The sequence below is a fragment of the Bos taurus genome, chromosome 7, assembly GCF_002263795.3.
Source record: "Bos taurus isolate L1 Dominette 01449 registration number 42190680 breed Hereford chromosome 7, ARS-UCD2.0, whole genome shotgun sequence".
NCBI lineage: Eukaryota > Metazoa > Chordata > Mammalia > Artiodactyla > Bovidae > Bos > Bos taurus.
This window is the reverse complement of record NC_037334.1, coordinates 3953655-3969883: the sequence shown is the minus strand read 5'-3', so window position 1 is coordinate 3969883 and position 16229 is coordinate 3953655. Positions and strand designations below refer to the sequence as shown.

The 16229-nt window shown below is 43.7% G+C and overlaps 2 protein-coding genes across 3 annotated transcripts in view; one reads left to right on the top strand and one right to left on the bottom strand.

Annotated features, from left to right (window-relative positions):
- The window catches only part of SUGP1 (SURP and G-patch domain containing 1), a 32070-nt gene extending 28280 nt beyond the window's left edge, over positions 1–3790 (bottom strand). The window contains exons 1-2 of the mRNA NM_001103278.1: positions 3755–3790; positions 994–1165 (exon numbers count right to left, since the gene is read on the bottom strand). Of these exons, the coding sequence (NP_001096748.1) occupies positions 994–1165; positions 3755–3788 (206 nt within the window). The 5' untranslated portion in view covers positions 3789–3790. The remainder of the gene's footprint in view (positions 1–993; positions 1166–3754) is intronic.
- Positions 3791–4139: 349 nt separating this feature from the next.
- The window catches only part of MAU2 (MAU2 sister chromatid cohesion factor), a 39053-nt gene continuing 26963 nt past the window's right edge, over positions 4140–16229 (top strand). For both annotated transcript variants that reach the window (XM_005208473.5, XM_002688519.7), the window contains exon 1: positions 4140–4433. In XM_005208473.5, coding sequence (XP_005208530.2) covers positions 4158–4433 — 276 coding nt within the window. In that variant the 5' untranslated portion in view covers positions 4140–4157. The remainder of the gene's footprint in view (positions 4434–16229) is intronic.

Here is a 16229-nt window from a genome sequence, read left to right as displayed (position 1 = left end):
AGCAGATTAGTCATTGTTAGGGGAGTCTCTCCTTTGGGGAGAAGCCATGGACTCTTAGAAAACGTGGGTGCTGGAACAAAGCTTCAGTGCAGGACTAACATGCTCATGGGCTTCCCTGGTGGCTCAGTGGTAAAGAATCCACTTGCAGGAGACACAGGTTCAATCCCTGGGTTGGGAAGATCCCCTGGAGAAGGAAATGGCAGCCCACTCCAGTATTCTTGCCTGCGAAATTCCATGGACAGAGGAGCCTGGTGGGCACAGTCCATGGGGTCACAAAAGGGTTGAACATGATTTAGTGACTGAACAATATGCTCCACATTTCAGACCACAGAGGAAGGGACTTGTCTTTCCATCAGTCTCCAGCATGGAGATCTTGTCACCCTGATCACATCACTGCTGCTCAAAACTCTTGGGTGCCTACAGAGTCTCTCAGAACAGTCAGGAGGAAACCCTGCTCAAACTACCTCTCATCTGACTCCGAAACTGCCCCTTTGTTGCAGCAGCTCGGGGTGCCTGACACACAGGGGCTCAGCTCCCTTCCTGGCCTTTGCAGCCCTTTCCTGCGTCCTCAAAGGGCCGGCTCTGCCTGGGCCTTCAGCATGCAGTCTCTTCTGCATCTGGGAGCACAATGCCTTGCGTTACCTACCGTCGGCTCAGGCGTGTAACTGGGACTCCTCCTTGCTAGTAGACTGTGAGCCCCGTAAGGGCAGAGATGGAATCTGGGTTTCTGCTTTGGGTTATACTCATGGTCCCTGGCCCACAAATGTCAGCAGTAAATAACCACGGAGTGAAAGAGGTGGCAGCCGTCCTCCGGGATCCCACACACCCTGTGTTTCTCTCCTGCCACACTGAGCCTCCTAAAAGAGTGAACCTGTGGCCCTCCTTGCATCATCAGGTTGGAGTCAGATGCAGTAACATCCCAACTGCTCTCACAAGCAAAACCCTCTGCTGGTGACCTTCTAAGACCCTAACCCAGCTTCAGGGCAGACTTACTCGCCAGGATGCGGGGGCTGAGGGCTGGCCGCCTGGTTCTGCTTGGCCTTCTGCTCCATTCTGGCTTCAATTTCCCGTTTCTTCTGAGCAATGAGCTCCTCTTGGTGAAGGATGTTCATGTTCATTTTTCCAGACTTGGGAGGAGCAACCCCAAACCACCGGTTAGCCTTTCCTGGGGCGGGAAAAGAAGTACATCAGAAATCACCTTTGCTCTGAAGAAATACAGATGACCAACAGGTACATGAAAAGATGCCCAACACTGCTAACTATGAGAGAAATGCAAATCAAAACTACAGCGAGGTACTGCCTCACACCACTCAGAATGAGCACCATTAAAAAGTCTACAGAAAACAAATATTAGAGAGGGTGTGGGGAAGGGGAACCTTACTACACTGTTGGTGAAAATGAAAGCTAGTGCAGCCACTATGGAAAACAGTATGGAGGTTTCTCAGAAAACTAAAAATATGCTCTGGCAATAACACTCCTGGGCATGTATCGAGACAAAACTATAATTCAAAGAGATACATGAACTCCTCTGTTCATAACAGCACTATTCACAATAGCCAAGCCACAGAAACAACCTAAATGCCCACTGACAAATGAACAGATAAAGTTGTCATACATGTGTACAATGGAACATTACTCAGCCATAAAAAACAGTAAGATAACGCCATTTGCAGCAACATGGATACAACCAGAGATTATCATACTCAGTGAAGTCAGAAAGACAAATACCATATGATATCACTTCTACTTGACATCTTAAATATGACAGAAGTGCACCTATCTATGAAACAGGAACAGAATCAGGGACATAGAGAAGAGACTGGTGTTTGGATTCGGAGTTTGGGGTTAGCAGATGCAAACTCGTACGTACAGAATACATAAAGAACAAGGCCCTACTGTACAGCACAGGCAAGAATATTCATATCCTGGGATATAACGCAAAAGAACATGGAAGAGAATGTATATATATACGTATAACTGAATCACTATGCTGTACGGCAATAATAAACACAACATTGCCATTCAACTATACTTCAATAAAAAATAAATTTAAAAAAAAAAGAAAGAAAGAAATCACCTTAGCTTCACAAACACGCCCAGCAGCTGCTACATGGTGCGGCCCAGGTGCTGCTGCCTGCAGCAACGGGCATTCAGACTGACATTCATTCACAGTCACACATCTGTTCGTTGATTTAGCAAGCATTTACTGAGTTATGCACTGGCTGCTGTACTTGGTGCTAAACAAGACAGATGGAGCTCTGCTCATGTGTGATTCACCTCTGGCTGAGGATACAACAGACTTATAACAAGAAAGTAGCTGCAAAATCCTAAGAGCTCTCTGATGGAAACAAACAAAAAATGGTGAGAAGGAATAACAGAGGAACACCTACAGAGCTAAGGCAGCCAGAAAACAGCCCTTAGAAGAGGGGACATTTAAGCTAAAACCAGAAAGATAAAGAGCTGGCTTCCTGAAAAGCCACATGGGGACTGATCTGGGCAGAGCAAGAAGCAGAGGTAAAAGCCCAAGGGACTAGCAAGGGTCCAATGTGGTCAAAATGGACAGTTCCAGGGGTGGGCCTCACAGGGACTGGTGGGAGAAGATAAGAAGTCTGAGTTTTACTTAAAGGGCTTTAAGAAGCCACAGGGGAGTATTAAGCTGATAAGAGTATTAAGCTGATAAGATCCAATTGGTACTTTCATTTGTAAGATCATTCCAGCTACTGATTGGACAGAGTAAGCAGACAACCAGGAGGCTTACTGGCTGTAAGCAAAAGATGATGGTGTCTTCAGACAAGGGTGGCAGTTGTGGAGATAGAAAAGCCACCTCGAAGGTTCCCCGTGGGGCTCAAAATAAAACCCAAACTCTGAAAGCTGATTTTGAAGACCCTGCCAGAGATAACCCCCTTCCCACTTCCAGGTCATCCCTGATATTCCTCAAAATAACAAACCCTCAAGGCCTTTACACTTGCTGTTCCTCTCTCCCTGGAAGGCTCTGCCGTCCAATAGTTGGCACCTTCTCATCTCAAATGTCTTCTGCTCAAAAAGGCCTTCCTTGACCACTCAATCTCAGCAGCCTGCATTTCCACTCTCTCAAGTGACTATAACGCTCTGTAAATATTTCCTCCTTGTGCATTGTACGATGCCTCGGTAAAAGTAACCTTCAGTACGACACGTCCCCATTTTGGATACCACTGCATCCTCAGCAACTAACACTGTGCCTAGCACATAAAGTATGTTTGTTGAATGTATCCCAGTCTGGGGGCGCTAGAACTGGGAGAGAGGGAGGGGCAAGGTTTATGGTAAAAGGGGGGCTCTAAAGACTCAGGAAAATGTGTACAGGGAGTCAGAGTGCAGTTCGGAAAAGCAGCTTTTCCAGAAAGTGGGATAGAGGCGAGGAAGGAGCTTAGTAGAAAAGAGGGGCGCAGAAGACCGGAAGGTTGCCGCTGGCTCGGGGAGCGGAGCTTGGAGCAGCCCTTAAGGCGGTCAGCTCGGAAAGCAGGCGCAGGGCAGATAACCGCGGCGGCCTCTGAGGAAAGCCTGGCGTCCTCACCAAACCAGCGGTGGGGGCGGGGAGGATAACCGGGTCTCGCGGGGGGTCCCAGGAGACTGGGGTGGTGCAAAAGCCGCCTCTTCCAGACGCCCGGAGGCTGAGGCTAAGGGCCAACGGGTTGAGGTAGGCCCGACGGGATGGCGAAGCAAAGACGCGTAGCCTGAGGACCCAGGCGGACGCTCGAGGGTAGGCGGGGGCTGTTACCTGCAACATCCCGGTTGTCCATCTTGAGACTCATCCAATCCCACAATGCTCCGGCGCCACCGGAGTTGGTGGGGGGGGGGGGGGCCTGTTATAGTGCGCGTGGCCTGATGGGAGATGTAGTCCGCCTCGGCAAGCCAACACCTACCATTGCTTGGACATCTGGGGTCTTCCCCCCAGGAACGCAAACCTCAGCCAATCGGCAATCTCTCGTCTCAGTTACGCGGACCAGAGAATGTCGCCTTTTCTCAGACCTTCCTGGAGCCGCCGCCACTTCAAACACAAACTACATACTCCAGGATGCTTTGTGCAGCAGCTCTCGCGAGAAAGGCGAGGAGCTCCGGCCCCGCCCCACGCGCCTGTTTCCGCCTCCCTGTGGCGGCGGCTTGTTGTTGTGGAGGCTAAAATGGCGGCTCAGGCTGCGGCGGCGGCTCAGGCTGCGGCGGCCCAAGCAGCGCAGGCCGAGGCGGCTGAGTCGTGGTACCTGGCGCTCTTGGGCTTTGCCGAGCACTTCCGCACTTCCAGCCCGCCCAAGATCCGCCTGTGCGTGCACTGCTTGCAGGCCGTGTTCCCCTTCAAGCCGCCTCAGCGCATTGAGGCCCGAACACATCTGCAGCTCGGCTCGGTGCTCTACCACCACACCAAGAACAGCGAGCAGGCGCGCAGCCACCTGGAGAAGGCGGTGAGCGTGGGCTGGGCCGCGAGGGAGGAGGCGCGGGTTCCTTTCCGGGCTTGAGATGACGGGCCGCGACCCTGGCGGACTAGGGCTGCCGCCGGGCCGCTCCTCTGGAACCTGGGGCGTGACTTCCGCACGAGCAGCGAGACCCCCAATGCTGTTAGCCTCTCAGAGGATCCGAGGGCCTCGCCACGTACCTTACTTGGTATCTCTGGTGACAGCCAGAGGCCTAGGACTCGGGATAGGGGAGGGTCCAAGTAATCCCTTTGGTCCAGGCATCCTTTGAGAATCTGAAATTTGGCTTCCGAGGAAGTCTAGGAAGGTCTCTCCCAGGGCATGGAAGTCTGAGAAGGACTTCCAGACGAAAGATACTGTGACCCCATCAGTGATGAGGGGAGTCATAGGCGGGAGGCAGACTCTAGAGACGGTTTGACGTCTTGAAAAAAGCAGAGCTGAGGATTGCGGGGTCTGGATTCCAGGGCACAGGACTCCTGCTTTCTCCACAACCACCTGTGACTTCTCTTCCTCCCACTATCCAATGGTCCGTCCCCTTCAGAGGGCAGGCCCCATCTTCCCACGATGCCTTGTGGGGTCTTGGTACCCCCGAAGAATGTGGGAAAGTGGCCGTCCCTCTGCCCTCTGGGGCTGTGGAGTTGTTCCTTTCAGAGCAACACTGTGCTCCTGACAGACGGTGTTTCCATTTGCCATTTACTCAGCCTTATTCAGCTTAGAGGAGAGACTTCTTGAGTAGAATCAACGATCATGTAAAAAATGTCTTGATCCGAGGTAAATCTGAATTCACCTGTGGCTAGTAACAAGTTGCCTTGCGGAGGATAATCAGATCTGTGTTTTGCAGACTGTAGAGTTGGAAGGGGCTTTTGTCTTTGCTTGATCCACTTCCTTGTTTAAGGAGTGAGGCAGTATGGGCCCTGAGAGGTGAAGTGATTTGCCCAAAGCCACACAGCAAGTTATTAATAAAACTGGTCTCACAGGTAGGCTCAAGACCACCAGGGTGGATGCCACGACATTGAGTCATCATTTTTGTGAAGTTTGTTTCTTCCGTTCATTCAGCAGATACTTAATCAGCTCACACTGGGTAGCAAGCCCTGTTCTAGGTGCCAGGGATCAGCAGTGACTAATAAAACAGTCCCTGCCCGCATAAGCTTGTGTTTTTGTGAGGGAGACAAACAATGAATATGTCGTAAAAGATTAGGCAGTGATCGAAGAACCATTAAACATGTGGACCAGGGTGAAGGTTGGAGTTGACAGGGAGCTATTTTTGGCAGAGGTAATCAGGGAGTCTCTATTTGTGGGAGTGACGTTTGAACAGAGGCCTGAATGAAGTGGAGGAGGCAAGCCTTGAGAACTGCTCCAGGTTTCATGTCAATCCCTAGAAGTACCCCAGTTGTTGGTGACTAGTTGATACCAGGGTTTCTCGGAGACAGCGATGAGGCTGAGAGCAAATGAAGTGTCAGGCTTCGTTGGGTGTATGAGGGGCGGAGGCTGTGACTGCCCAGGCCTGGCAGCCCAGGCCCTTCAATAGGTATGCTAGTTATAAAGCTGTCCCTTCTCTCAGTTAACAACAAATCCTGCCACTTCCTTTCTCTGGTCTCCAGGCCATTCAGCCTGGGTTTTTTTTCCTTTCTTTTTTTAATTGACATATTATGGGGTTTTTAAAATTTGTTTAGCCGTGCTGTGCGGCTTGTAGGATCTTAGTTTCCCAACAGGGGATTGAACCCAGACCACAGCTCAGTGAAAGCACCGAGGAGTTCCCAGTTGAAATGTAGTTGACATAACAATACAGTGAGTCCCCTACATACAAACGAGTTCCATTCTAAGAGCACATTCGCAAGTCCAATTTATTCTTAGTCCAACAAAGTTAGCCTGGGCACCCAATTAACACAATCGACTGTATAGTACTGTACTAACAGGTTTATAATACTTTAAAACAAATACTGTACAAATACTATAAAACAATACATAAACAGACACACAGAAGAAAATAGTTTTAATCTTATGGTACAGTACCTTGAAAAGTAGAGTAGCCCAATACAACAGATGGCATTCAGGGACTGGTAGCAGTACCACCTGCATCACCCCTGCTTTTATACTTGCTTCTGAACATCCTGGACTTGAAATAAAGATACTGTACTCTAGACACTACTGTACAGTAAAGTGCACAGAAGTGCAACCACTTGTAGAGGGTGTACTCACATGATAGAGTACGCCAGACAGGTGAACTAGCTTCTGAGAGTGGACACATAAACACTCAATCACATCTTTGGAAGGTCGCAACTTGAAGGTTTTGTTTGAAGGCGGCTTACTGTATTGTGTTAGTTTCAGGTATATTATGTAGAGCTTTGACATTTGCATGCATTGTGGAATGATCACCCTAATAAGTTTAGGAACCATCTGACCTCATACAGTTATTACAGTGTTATATGGACCATATTCTTTATGCTGTGTATTACATCTCCATTGGGTTGCTTGTTTCATAACTGGAGGTTTGTACTTCCTAACCACTACCACCTGTTGTGCCCATCTGGCAACCGTTGTTTATTCTCTGTATATACTAGTATGTTTTCATTTTGTTTTTTAGATTCCACGTATAAATGAGATCATGCAGTATTTAGTTTTCTTTGTCTGGCTTATTTGACTTAGCATAATACTTTCTAAATCCATTTATGTTGTCACAAGTGGCAAGATTTCATATTTTCTTTTAAAGGTTTTTTTTATTTGATGTGGACCTTTAAAAAAATTCTTTATTTATTGTCTGTGCTGGGTCTTTGTTGCTGTGAGCAGGCTTTCTCTAGTTGTAGCAAGCAGGGGCTACTCCTTAGCTGTGGTGCATGGGCTTCTATTTGCTGTGACTTCTCTTGTTGCAGAACATGGGCTCTAAGACACGCAAGCTTCATTTGTGGCACATGGGCTCAGCAGTTGTGGCGCATGGGCTTAGTTGCCCATGGCATGTGGAATCTTCACAGACCAGGGATTGAACCCATGTCCCTTGCATTGGCAGACGGATTCATAGCCACTGGACCACCAGGGAAATCCAAGATTTCATTATGTTAATGGCTGATTAATATTACCTTGTATGGTAGCCATTCCCTTCTCCAGGGGATCTTCCTAACCCAGGCATTGAACCTAAGTCTCTTGCATTGCAGGCAGATTTTTACTGTCTGAGCCACCAGGGAAGCCCCCAATATTACCTTGTATGTGTATACCTCATGTTTTTATCCGTCAGTGGACACTTAGGTTGCTTCCGTATCTTACCTATTACATTAATAAATAATGTTGCAGTGAACAATGGTGTGCATGTTTATTTTTGAATGTTTTTGTTTTTATCAGGTAAATACCCAAAAAGTAAAATTGCTGAATCCTGTGGTAATTCTATTTTTTATTTTTTTTAGGAACTTCCATACTGTTTTCCATAGTGGCTGCACGAATTAACAGTCCTACCAACAGTGCCCAAGGGTCCCCTTTTCTCCACATTCTGACCAGCACTTGTTATTTGTTGTCTTTTTGATGTTAGCCATTCTGACAGGTGTGAGGTGGTATCTCACTATGATTTTTGATTTGCATTTCCCTGATAATTACTGTCTTTTCATGTGTCTATTCATCTTTTCATGGCCACCTGTATGTATTCTTTGGGAAAATGTCTTTTTAGGTCCTTCATCCATTTTTTAATTGGATTGTTTGTTTTTTTGATGTTCAATTGTAAGAGGTTTTTTGTATATTTTGGATATTAACCTCTTACTGGATATATCATTTGCAAATACAGTTGACCTTCTATATCAGCGGGTTTCACATCCTCAGATTCAACCAACCAAGGATATAGGGGCTGATTATATTCATTGTGTGAATTAGGTTGATGCAAATGTAATTATGGTTTTGGATTGTGAATTTTAAATCATTATATCTAGGCTCAAACACATTTTTATTAATCAAAATAGAAACCACTGCAATCAACACATTTTTGCCAACAAAAAATCAGTTTGTTTATTCCTATAGTATAAAAATCCATGCTTCGAGATTTGACAAACTCTTGAAAAACATTTTCTGCCTCCTCCTGGTTATGGAAGCATTTTCCCTCTAAAAAGTTGTTGAGATGCTTGAAGAAGTAGTCAGTTGAAAATGGTGAATATGGTGGATGCAGCAAAACTTCATAGCCCAGTTTGCTGAGTGTTTGAAGCATTGGTTGTACAGCATGCAGTTGGGTGGTTGTCGTGGAGGAGAATTTCTGTTGACCTATCTTTTTTTGATAGAAGATAGAAACCCTTTGTGTTGACCAATGCCAGCTGCAGTTTTCAGTGCATCTCATCAATTGGCTGAGCATACTTCTCAGAGATGTAATGGTTTCGGTGAGATCTGTGAAGCTGTAGAGGATCAGACAGGCAGCAGACCACCAAAACAGTGACCCATGACCTTTTTTTGGTGCAAGTTTGGCTTTGGGAAGTACTTCTTAGTCTAGCCACTGAGCTTGTCACTGCTGGTTGTTGTATACAATCCACTTTTCGTCACATGTCACAGTCCAATTGAGAAATGGTTTGTTGTTGCATAGAATAAGAGAAGATGACACTTCATAATGAGTGTTTTTTTAATTTCTGGTCAGCTCATGAGACATTCATTTACTGAGTTTTTTCACCTTTCCAATTTGCTTCAAATACCAAATGACCACAGAATGGTTGACGTTGAGTTCTTGTATAGTTGTAAGAGGATCGGCTTTGATGATGGCTCTCAATTGTCATCAACTTCCGATGGCTAGCCACTACTCTTCTCGTCTTTAAGGCTCTTGTCTCCTTTGCAAAACTTCCTGTACTGTACATTCATTAGTAGTTCCTAGGCCAAGTGCCGGAGAAGGCAATGGCACCCCACTCCAGTACTCTTGCCTGGAAAATCCCATGGATGTCGGAGCCTGGTGGGCTATAGTCCATGGGGTCGCTAAGAGTCGGACACGACTGAGCGACTTCACTTTGACTTTTCACTTTCATGCATTGGAGAAGGAAATGGCGACCCACTCCAGTGTTCTTGCCTGGAGAATCCCAGGGACGGGGGAGCCTGGTGGGGTGCCATCTATGGGGTCGCACAGAGTTGGACACAACTGAAGTGACTTAGCAGCAGCAGCAGGCCAAATGCATTGTTGATGTTGCAAGTTGTCTCCACTGCCTTACTACCTATTTTGAACTCAGATAAGAAAATTGCTTCAAATTGCTTTTTGTCAACCATTTACATCGTCTAAAATAGATAAAAAATAAACAAGTAATGTTGTTAGCAAAAAAAAAAAAGCAAGAATGTGCATTAAAATGATGTATAACATAAGTACATTTATTTAGAATATATTCCAATATCAAATGGCAAATTTCAGCAATGCAAAAATATCATTACTTTTGCACCAACCAGATGCTTACTCCTTGGAAGGAAAGTTATGACCAACCTAGATAGCATATTAAAAAGCAGACACATTACTTTGTCAACAAAGGTCTGTCTAGTCAAGGCTATGGTTTTTCCAGTAGTCATGTATGGATGTGAGAGTTGGACTGTGAAGAAAGCTGAGTGCCGAAAAATTGGTGCTTTTGAACTGTGGTGTTGGAGAAGACTGTTGAGAGTCCCTTGGACTGCAAGGAGATCCAACCAGTTCATCCTAAAGGAGATCAGCCCTGGGATTTCTTTGGAAGGAATGATGCTGAAGCTGAAACCCCAGTACTTTGGCCACCTCGTGCGAAGAGTTGACTCATTGGAAAAGACTCTGATGCTGGGAGGGGTGGGGGCAGGAGGAGAAGGGGACGGCAGAGGATGAGATGGCTGGATGGCCATCATCGACTTGATGGACGTGAGTCTGGGTGAACTCCGGGAGTTGGTGATGAACAGGGAGGCCTGGCGTGCTGTAATTCATGGAGTCGCAGAGTCGGACACAACTGAGCTCCTGAACGAACTGAACTGAATATGCCATTTCATATAAGGAGCTTGAATCTAGACATTTCTCCAAAGAAGATACACAGATGGCTTCTAGGCACATGGGAAGTTGCTCAAAATTGCTAGTTATTAGAGAAATGCAAATCAAAACTTCACTGAGGTATCACCTCACATCAGTCAGAAAGACAATCATCAAAAAAATCTATGAATAATTTTTTTTAAAGTCTATGAATAAATGCTAAGGAATGTGTTAAGAAAAGGAAATTCTGCTACGTTGTAATCCTGCTGGGAATGTAATTGGTGCAGCCACTGTGGGGAGCAGTATGGAGGTTCCTTAAAATCGAGTTGTCATATGCTCCAGAAGTCCCACTCTTGGGCATATATCTGGAAAAGATAAAAACTCATTCAAAAAAATACATGTGCCAGAATGTTCATAGCAGCACTATTTATAATAGCCAAGACATGGAAGCATCCTAAATGTCCATTGATAGATGAATGGATGAAGAAGATGTAGTATATGTATATATAGTAGAATATCAGTCAGCCATAAAAAAGAACGAAATCATACCATTTGCAGCAATATGGCTAGACCTAGAGATTATCACAGTCATACTAAGTAGTGAAGTAAGTCAGGCAAAGACAAATATCATGTGAGATCACTTCTACCTGGGAACAAAAATACGATACAAATGAACTTTTTTCAAATAGAAACAGACTCACAGACATAGAAAACAATGTTACAGTTACCAAGGAGGGATAGGGGGAGGAGAAAGATAAATTAGGAGTTTGGGATTATCAGATACAAAGTACTATATATGAAATAGATAACCAACACGTCCCTGCTGTATAGCACAGGAAGCTATATTCAATGTCTTGTAATAAGCCATAATGGAAAAGAATATGAAAAAAACTATATGTTAAGCCGAATCATTTTGATGTGTACCAGAAACTAGCACAACATTGTAAATCAACTCTACTTCACTTAAAAAATAAAAATATATAAGGGCTTGAGGATCTATGGATTTTGATATCCTCAAGGACTCCTGGAATCAATCCCCTGAGGACAACTGTATCTTCTCCCATTCAGGAAGGTGCCTTTTTGTTTTGTTAATATTTTCCTTTGCTATGTAAAAATAGCTTTTTAGTTTGGTGTAGTTCCACAAACTGTGAAAAAATTCTTAGAGGTGGGAATACCAGACCACCTGACCTGCCTCCTGAGAAATCTGTATGCAGGTCAAGAAGCAACAGTTAGAACCGGATATGGAATAGACTGGTTCCAAATGGGGAAAGGAGTACGTCAAGGCTGTGTATTGTCACCCTGCTTATTTAACTTACATGCAGAGTACATCATGCAAAATGCCGGGCTGGATGAAGCCCAAGCTGGAATCAGGATTGCCAGGAGAAATATCAATAACCTCAGATAGGCAGATGACACCACCCTTGTGGCAGAAAGCGAAGAACTAAAGAGCCTGTTGATGAAAGCGAAAGAGGGAAGTGAAAAAGTTGGCTCAAAACTCAGCATTCAAAAAACTAAGATCATGGCATCCAGTTCAATCACTTCATGGCAAATAGATGGGGAAACAGTGGAAACAGTGAGTGACTTCATTTTGGGGGGCTCCAAAATCATTGCAGATGGTAACTACAGCCATGAAATTAAAAGATGCTTGCTCCTTGGAAGAAAAGCTATGACCAATCTAGACAGCATATTAAAAAGCAGAGAGATTACTTTGCCAACAAAGGTCCATCTAGTCAAAGCTATGGTTTTTCCGATAGTCATGTGTGGATGTGAGAGTTGGACTATGAAGAAAGCTGAGCACCAAAGAATTGATGCTTTTGAACTGTGGTGTTGGAGAAGACTCTTGAGAGTCCCTTAGACTGCAAGGAGATCCAGCCAGCAATCCTAAAGGAAATCAGTCCAGAATATTCATTGGAAGGATTGATGCTGAAGCTCTAATACTTTGGCCACCTGATACAAAGAACTGACTCACTGGAAAAGACCCTGATGATGGGAAAGGTTGAAGGCAGAAGAAGAAGGGGACGACAGAAGATGAGATAGTTGGATGGCATCACTGATTTGATGGACATGAGTTTGAGCAGTCGACGGGAGTTGGTGATGGACAGGGAAGCCTGGCGTGCTGCAGTCCATGGGGTTGCAAAGAGTCAGACACGACTGAACAACTAACTGGGTCCCATTTGTTTGTTTTTTCCTTTTTTTTTCCCTTGCCTGAGGAAACATCCAAAAAATACTGCTAAGTTTTTGATATCAGAGAGTATACTGCCTATGTTTTCTTCTAGAACTGTATGGCTTCAGGTCTTAAATTTAAGTCTTTCATTCATTTTGAGTTTATTTTTTTATGTAGAGTGAGAAAGTAGTCCAGTTTAATTCTTTTTCTTATGGCTGTCCAGTTTTCTTAACACCATGTATAGAAGAGACTGTCTTTTCTCGCCAATTTGTATTCTGCCCTCTTTTCTCATAGATTAATTGGCTGTGTAAGTGTGGGTTTATTCTGGCTTGTCTCTTCTCTTCCATTGACCTATGAATCTGTTTTTGTGTGGATACCATACTATTTTTACTGTAGGTTTGTGGTATAATTTGAAATCATGGTGCATGATACCTCCAGCTGTGTTGTTCTCTCAAGATTACTTTGGCTTTTCAGGGTCCTTTGTGTTTTCATACAATTAAAAAAAAATTATTTTTGGCTGAGCTGGATCCTCATTGCTGTGCGTGCGGGCTTTTCCCTAGTTGTGGAGACATGGGGCTGCTCTTCTCTAGTTGCGGTCCATGGGCTTCTCACTGTGGTGGCTTCTCGTCGCAGAGCACAGACTGTAAGGCAGGAAGGCTTCCGTAGCTGCAGCACGTGAACTCCATAGTTGCAGCTTCCGCGCTCTAGAACACAGCCTCAATAGTTGTGGCACACGAGCTTAGTTATTTCAAGGCATGTGGGATCTTTGTGGACCAGAGATTGAACCCTTGTCTCCTGCATTGGCAGGCACATCCTTTACCTCTGAGCCACTGGAGAAGGTCCCATACAGTTTTTAGAATCACTTGTTGTAGTTCTGTGAAAAATGCTGCTGGTATTTTGAGAGGGATTGCATTGAATCTGTAGATTGACTTGGGTCGTATGCTCGTTTAGGAATATCAGTCTTCCCAGTTCACCAGCACAGTATAGTTTCCATTCATTTCTGTAGTCTTCAATTTCTTTCATTGAATGTTTGCGTTTTCAAAGAGCAAGTCTTTTACTTCCTTATTTAGATTTATTCATAGCTATTTTATTCTTTTTGATACAACTGTAAATGGTATTGTGGGTTTTTTTTTTCATATTTAACCAAGATTAGCTATTTATTCAGATCATTCCTGCCTTCCCAGTTGTATTTCTGTAAACGTCAAGCAAAATGATTCATAATAACTTTTGCTCAATTTGTTAATTAAATTTGTGAGAAAAAAATTTTTTTTTAATTTTATCTTATTTTTTAAACTTTACAATATTGTATTAGTTTTGCCAAATATCGAAATGAATCCGCCACAGTTATACCTGTGTTCCCCCATCCTGAACCCTCCTCCCTCCCCTACCCTCCCTCTGGGTCGTCCCAGTGCACCAGCCTCAAGCATCCCGTATCGTGCATCGAACCTGGACTGGCAACTCGTTTCATACATGATATTATATATGTTTCAATGCCATTCTCCCAAATCTCCCCACCCTCTCCCTCTCCCACAGAGTCCATAAGACTGATCTATACATCAGTGTCTCTTTTGCTGTCTCGTACACAGGGTTATTGTTACTATCTTTCTAAATTCCATATATATGCGTTAGTATACTGTATTGGTGTTTTTCTTTCTGGCTTACTTCACTCTGTATAATAGGCTCCAGTTTCATCCACCTCATTAGAACTGATTCAAATGTATTCTTTTTAATGGCTGAGTAATACTCCATTGTGTATATGTACCACAGCTTTCTTATCCATTTGTCTGCTGATGGACATCTAGGTTGCTTCCATGTCCTGGCTATTATAAACAGTGCTGTGATGAACATTGGGGTGCATGTGTCTCTTTCCCTTCTGGTTTCCTCAGTGTGTATGCCCAGCAGTGGGATTGCTGGATCATAAGGCAGTTCTATTTCCAGTTTTTTAAGGAATCTCCACACTGTTCTCCATAGTGGCTGTACTAGTTTGCGTTCCCACCAACAGTGTAAGAGGGTTCCCTTTTCTCCACACCCTCTCCAGCATTTATTGCTTGTAGACTTTTGGATTGCAGCCATTCTGACTGGCGTGAAATGGTACCTCATAGTGGTTTTGATTTGCATTTCTCTGATAATGAGTGATGTTGAGCATCTTTTCATGTGTTTGTTGGCCATCTGTATGTCTTCTTTGGAGAAATGTCTATTTAGTTCTTTGGCCCATTTTTTGATTGGGTCATTTATTTTTCTGGAGTTGAGCTGTAGGAGTTGCTTGTATATTTTTGAGATTAGTTGTTTGTCAGTTGCTTCATTTGCTATTATTTTCTCCCATTCTGAAGGCTGCCTTTTCACCTTGCTAATAGTTTCCTTTGTTGTGCAGAAGCTTTTAAGTTTAATTAGGTCCCATTTGTTTATTTTTGCTTTTATTTCCAATATTCTGGGAGGTGGGTCATAGAGGATCCTGCTGTGATGTATGTCGCAGAGTGTTTTGCCTATGTTCTCCTCTAGGAGTTTTATAGTTTCTGGTCTTACGTTGAGATCTTTAATCCATTTTGAGTTTATTTTTGTGTATGGTGTTAGAAAGTGTTCTAGTTTCATTCTTTTACAAGTGGTTGACCAGTTTTCCCAGCACCACTTGTTAAAGAGATTGTCTTTAATCCATTGTATATTCTTGCCTCCTTTGTCAAAGATGAGGTGTCCATAGGTGTGTGGATTTATCTCTGGGCTTTCTATTTTGTTCCATTGATCTATATTTCTGTCTTTGTGCCAGTACCATACTGTCTTGATAACTGTGGCTTTGTAGTAGAGCCTGAAGTCAGGTAGGTTGATTCCTCCAGTTCCATTCTTCTTTCTCAAGATAGCTTTGGCTATTCGAGGTTTTTTGTATTTCCATACAAATTGTGAAATTATTTGTTCTAGCTCTGTGAAGAATACCGTTGGTAGCTTGATAGGGATTGCATTGAATCTGTAAATTGCTTTGGGTAGTATACTCATTTTCACTATATTGATTCTTCCAATCCATGAACATGGTATATTTCTCCATCTATTAGTGTCCTCTTTGATTCTTTCACCAGTGTTTTATAGTTTTCTATGTATAGGTATTTAGTTTCTTTAGGTAGATATATTCCTAAGTATTTTATTCTTTCCATTGCAATGGTGAATGGAATTGTTTCCTTAATTTCTCTTTCTGTTTTCTCATTATTAGTGTATAGGAATGAAGGGATTTCTGTGTGTTGATTTTATATCCTGCAACTTTACTATAATCATTGATTAGTCCTAGTAATTTTCTGGTGGAGTCTTTAGGGTTTTCTATGTAGAGGATCATGTCATCTGCAAATAGTGAGAGTTTTACTTCTGTTGTGTTCTTAATTTATTTTTCTGATCATTATTAAATGCATGGGAACACAATATATTTCTATATATTAATTTTGTACCCTGCAACTTTACTGAATTCCTTTATTCTAGTATTTTTTGATGGCATCTCTGGGATTTTCTGTATATTGTATCATGTCATGTGCAAACAGTGACAGTTTTACTTCTTTCCATTCAGCCTGTTGCTCGCAGTGGTTCGTAGTTATTATATGTATCATCCTTGTCATATATTTGCCCACTCAGTGCTATTGAGGGGAAGGAACCATGCCTTAGATTGCTTCTTTGTAGCTGCTTGGTTTTGGGACCTGTAATTTAAGTTCTTCCCCTTGTGGAGAGTTTTCCC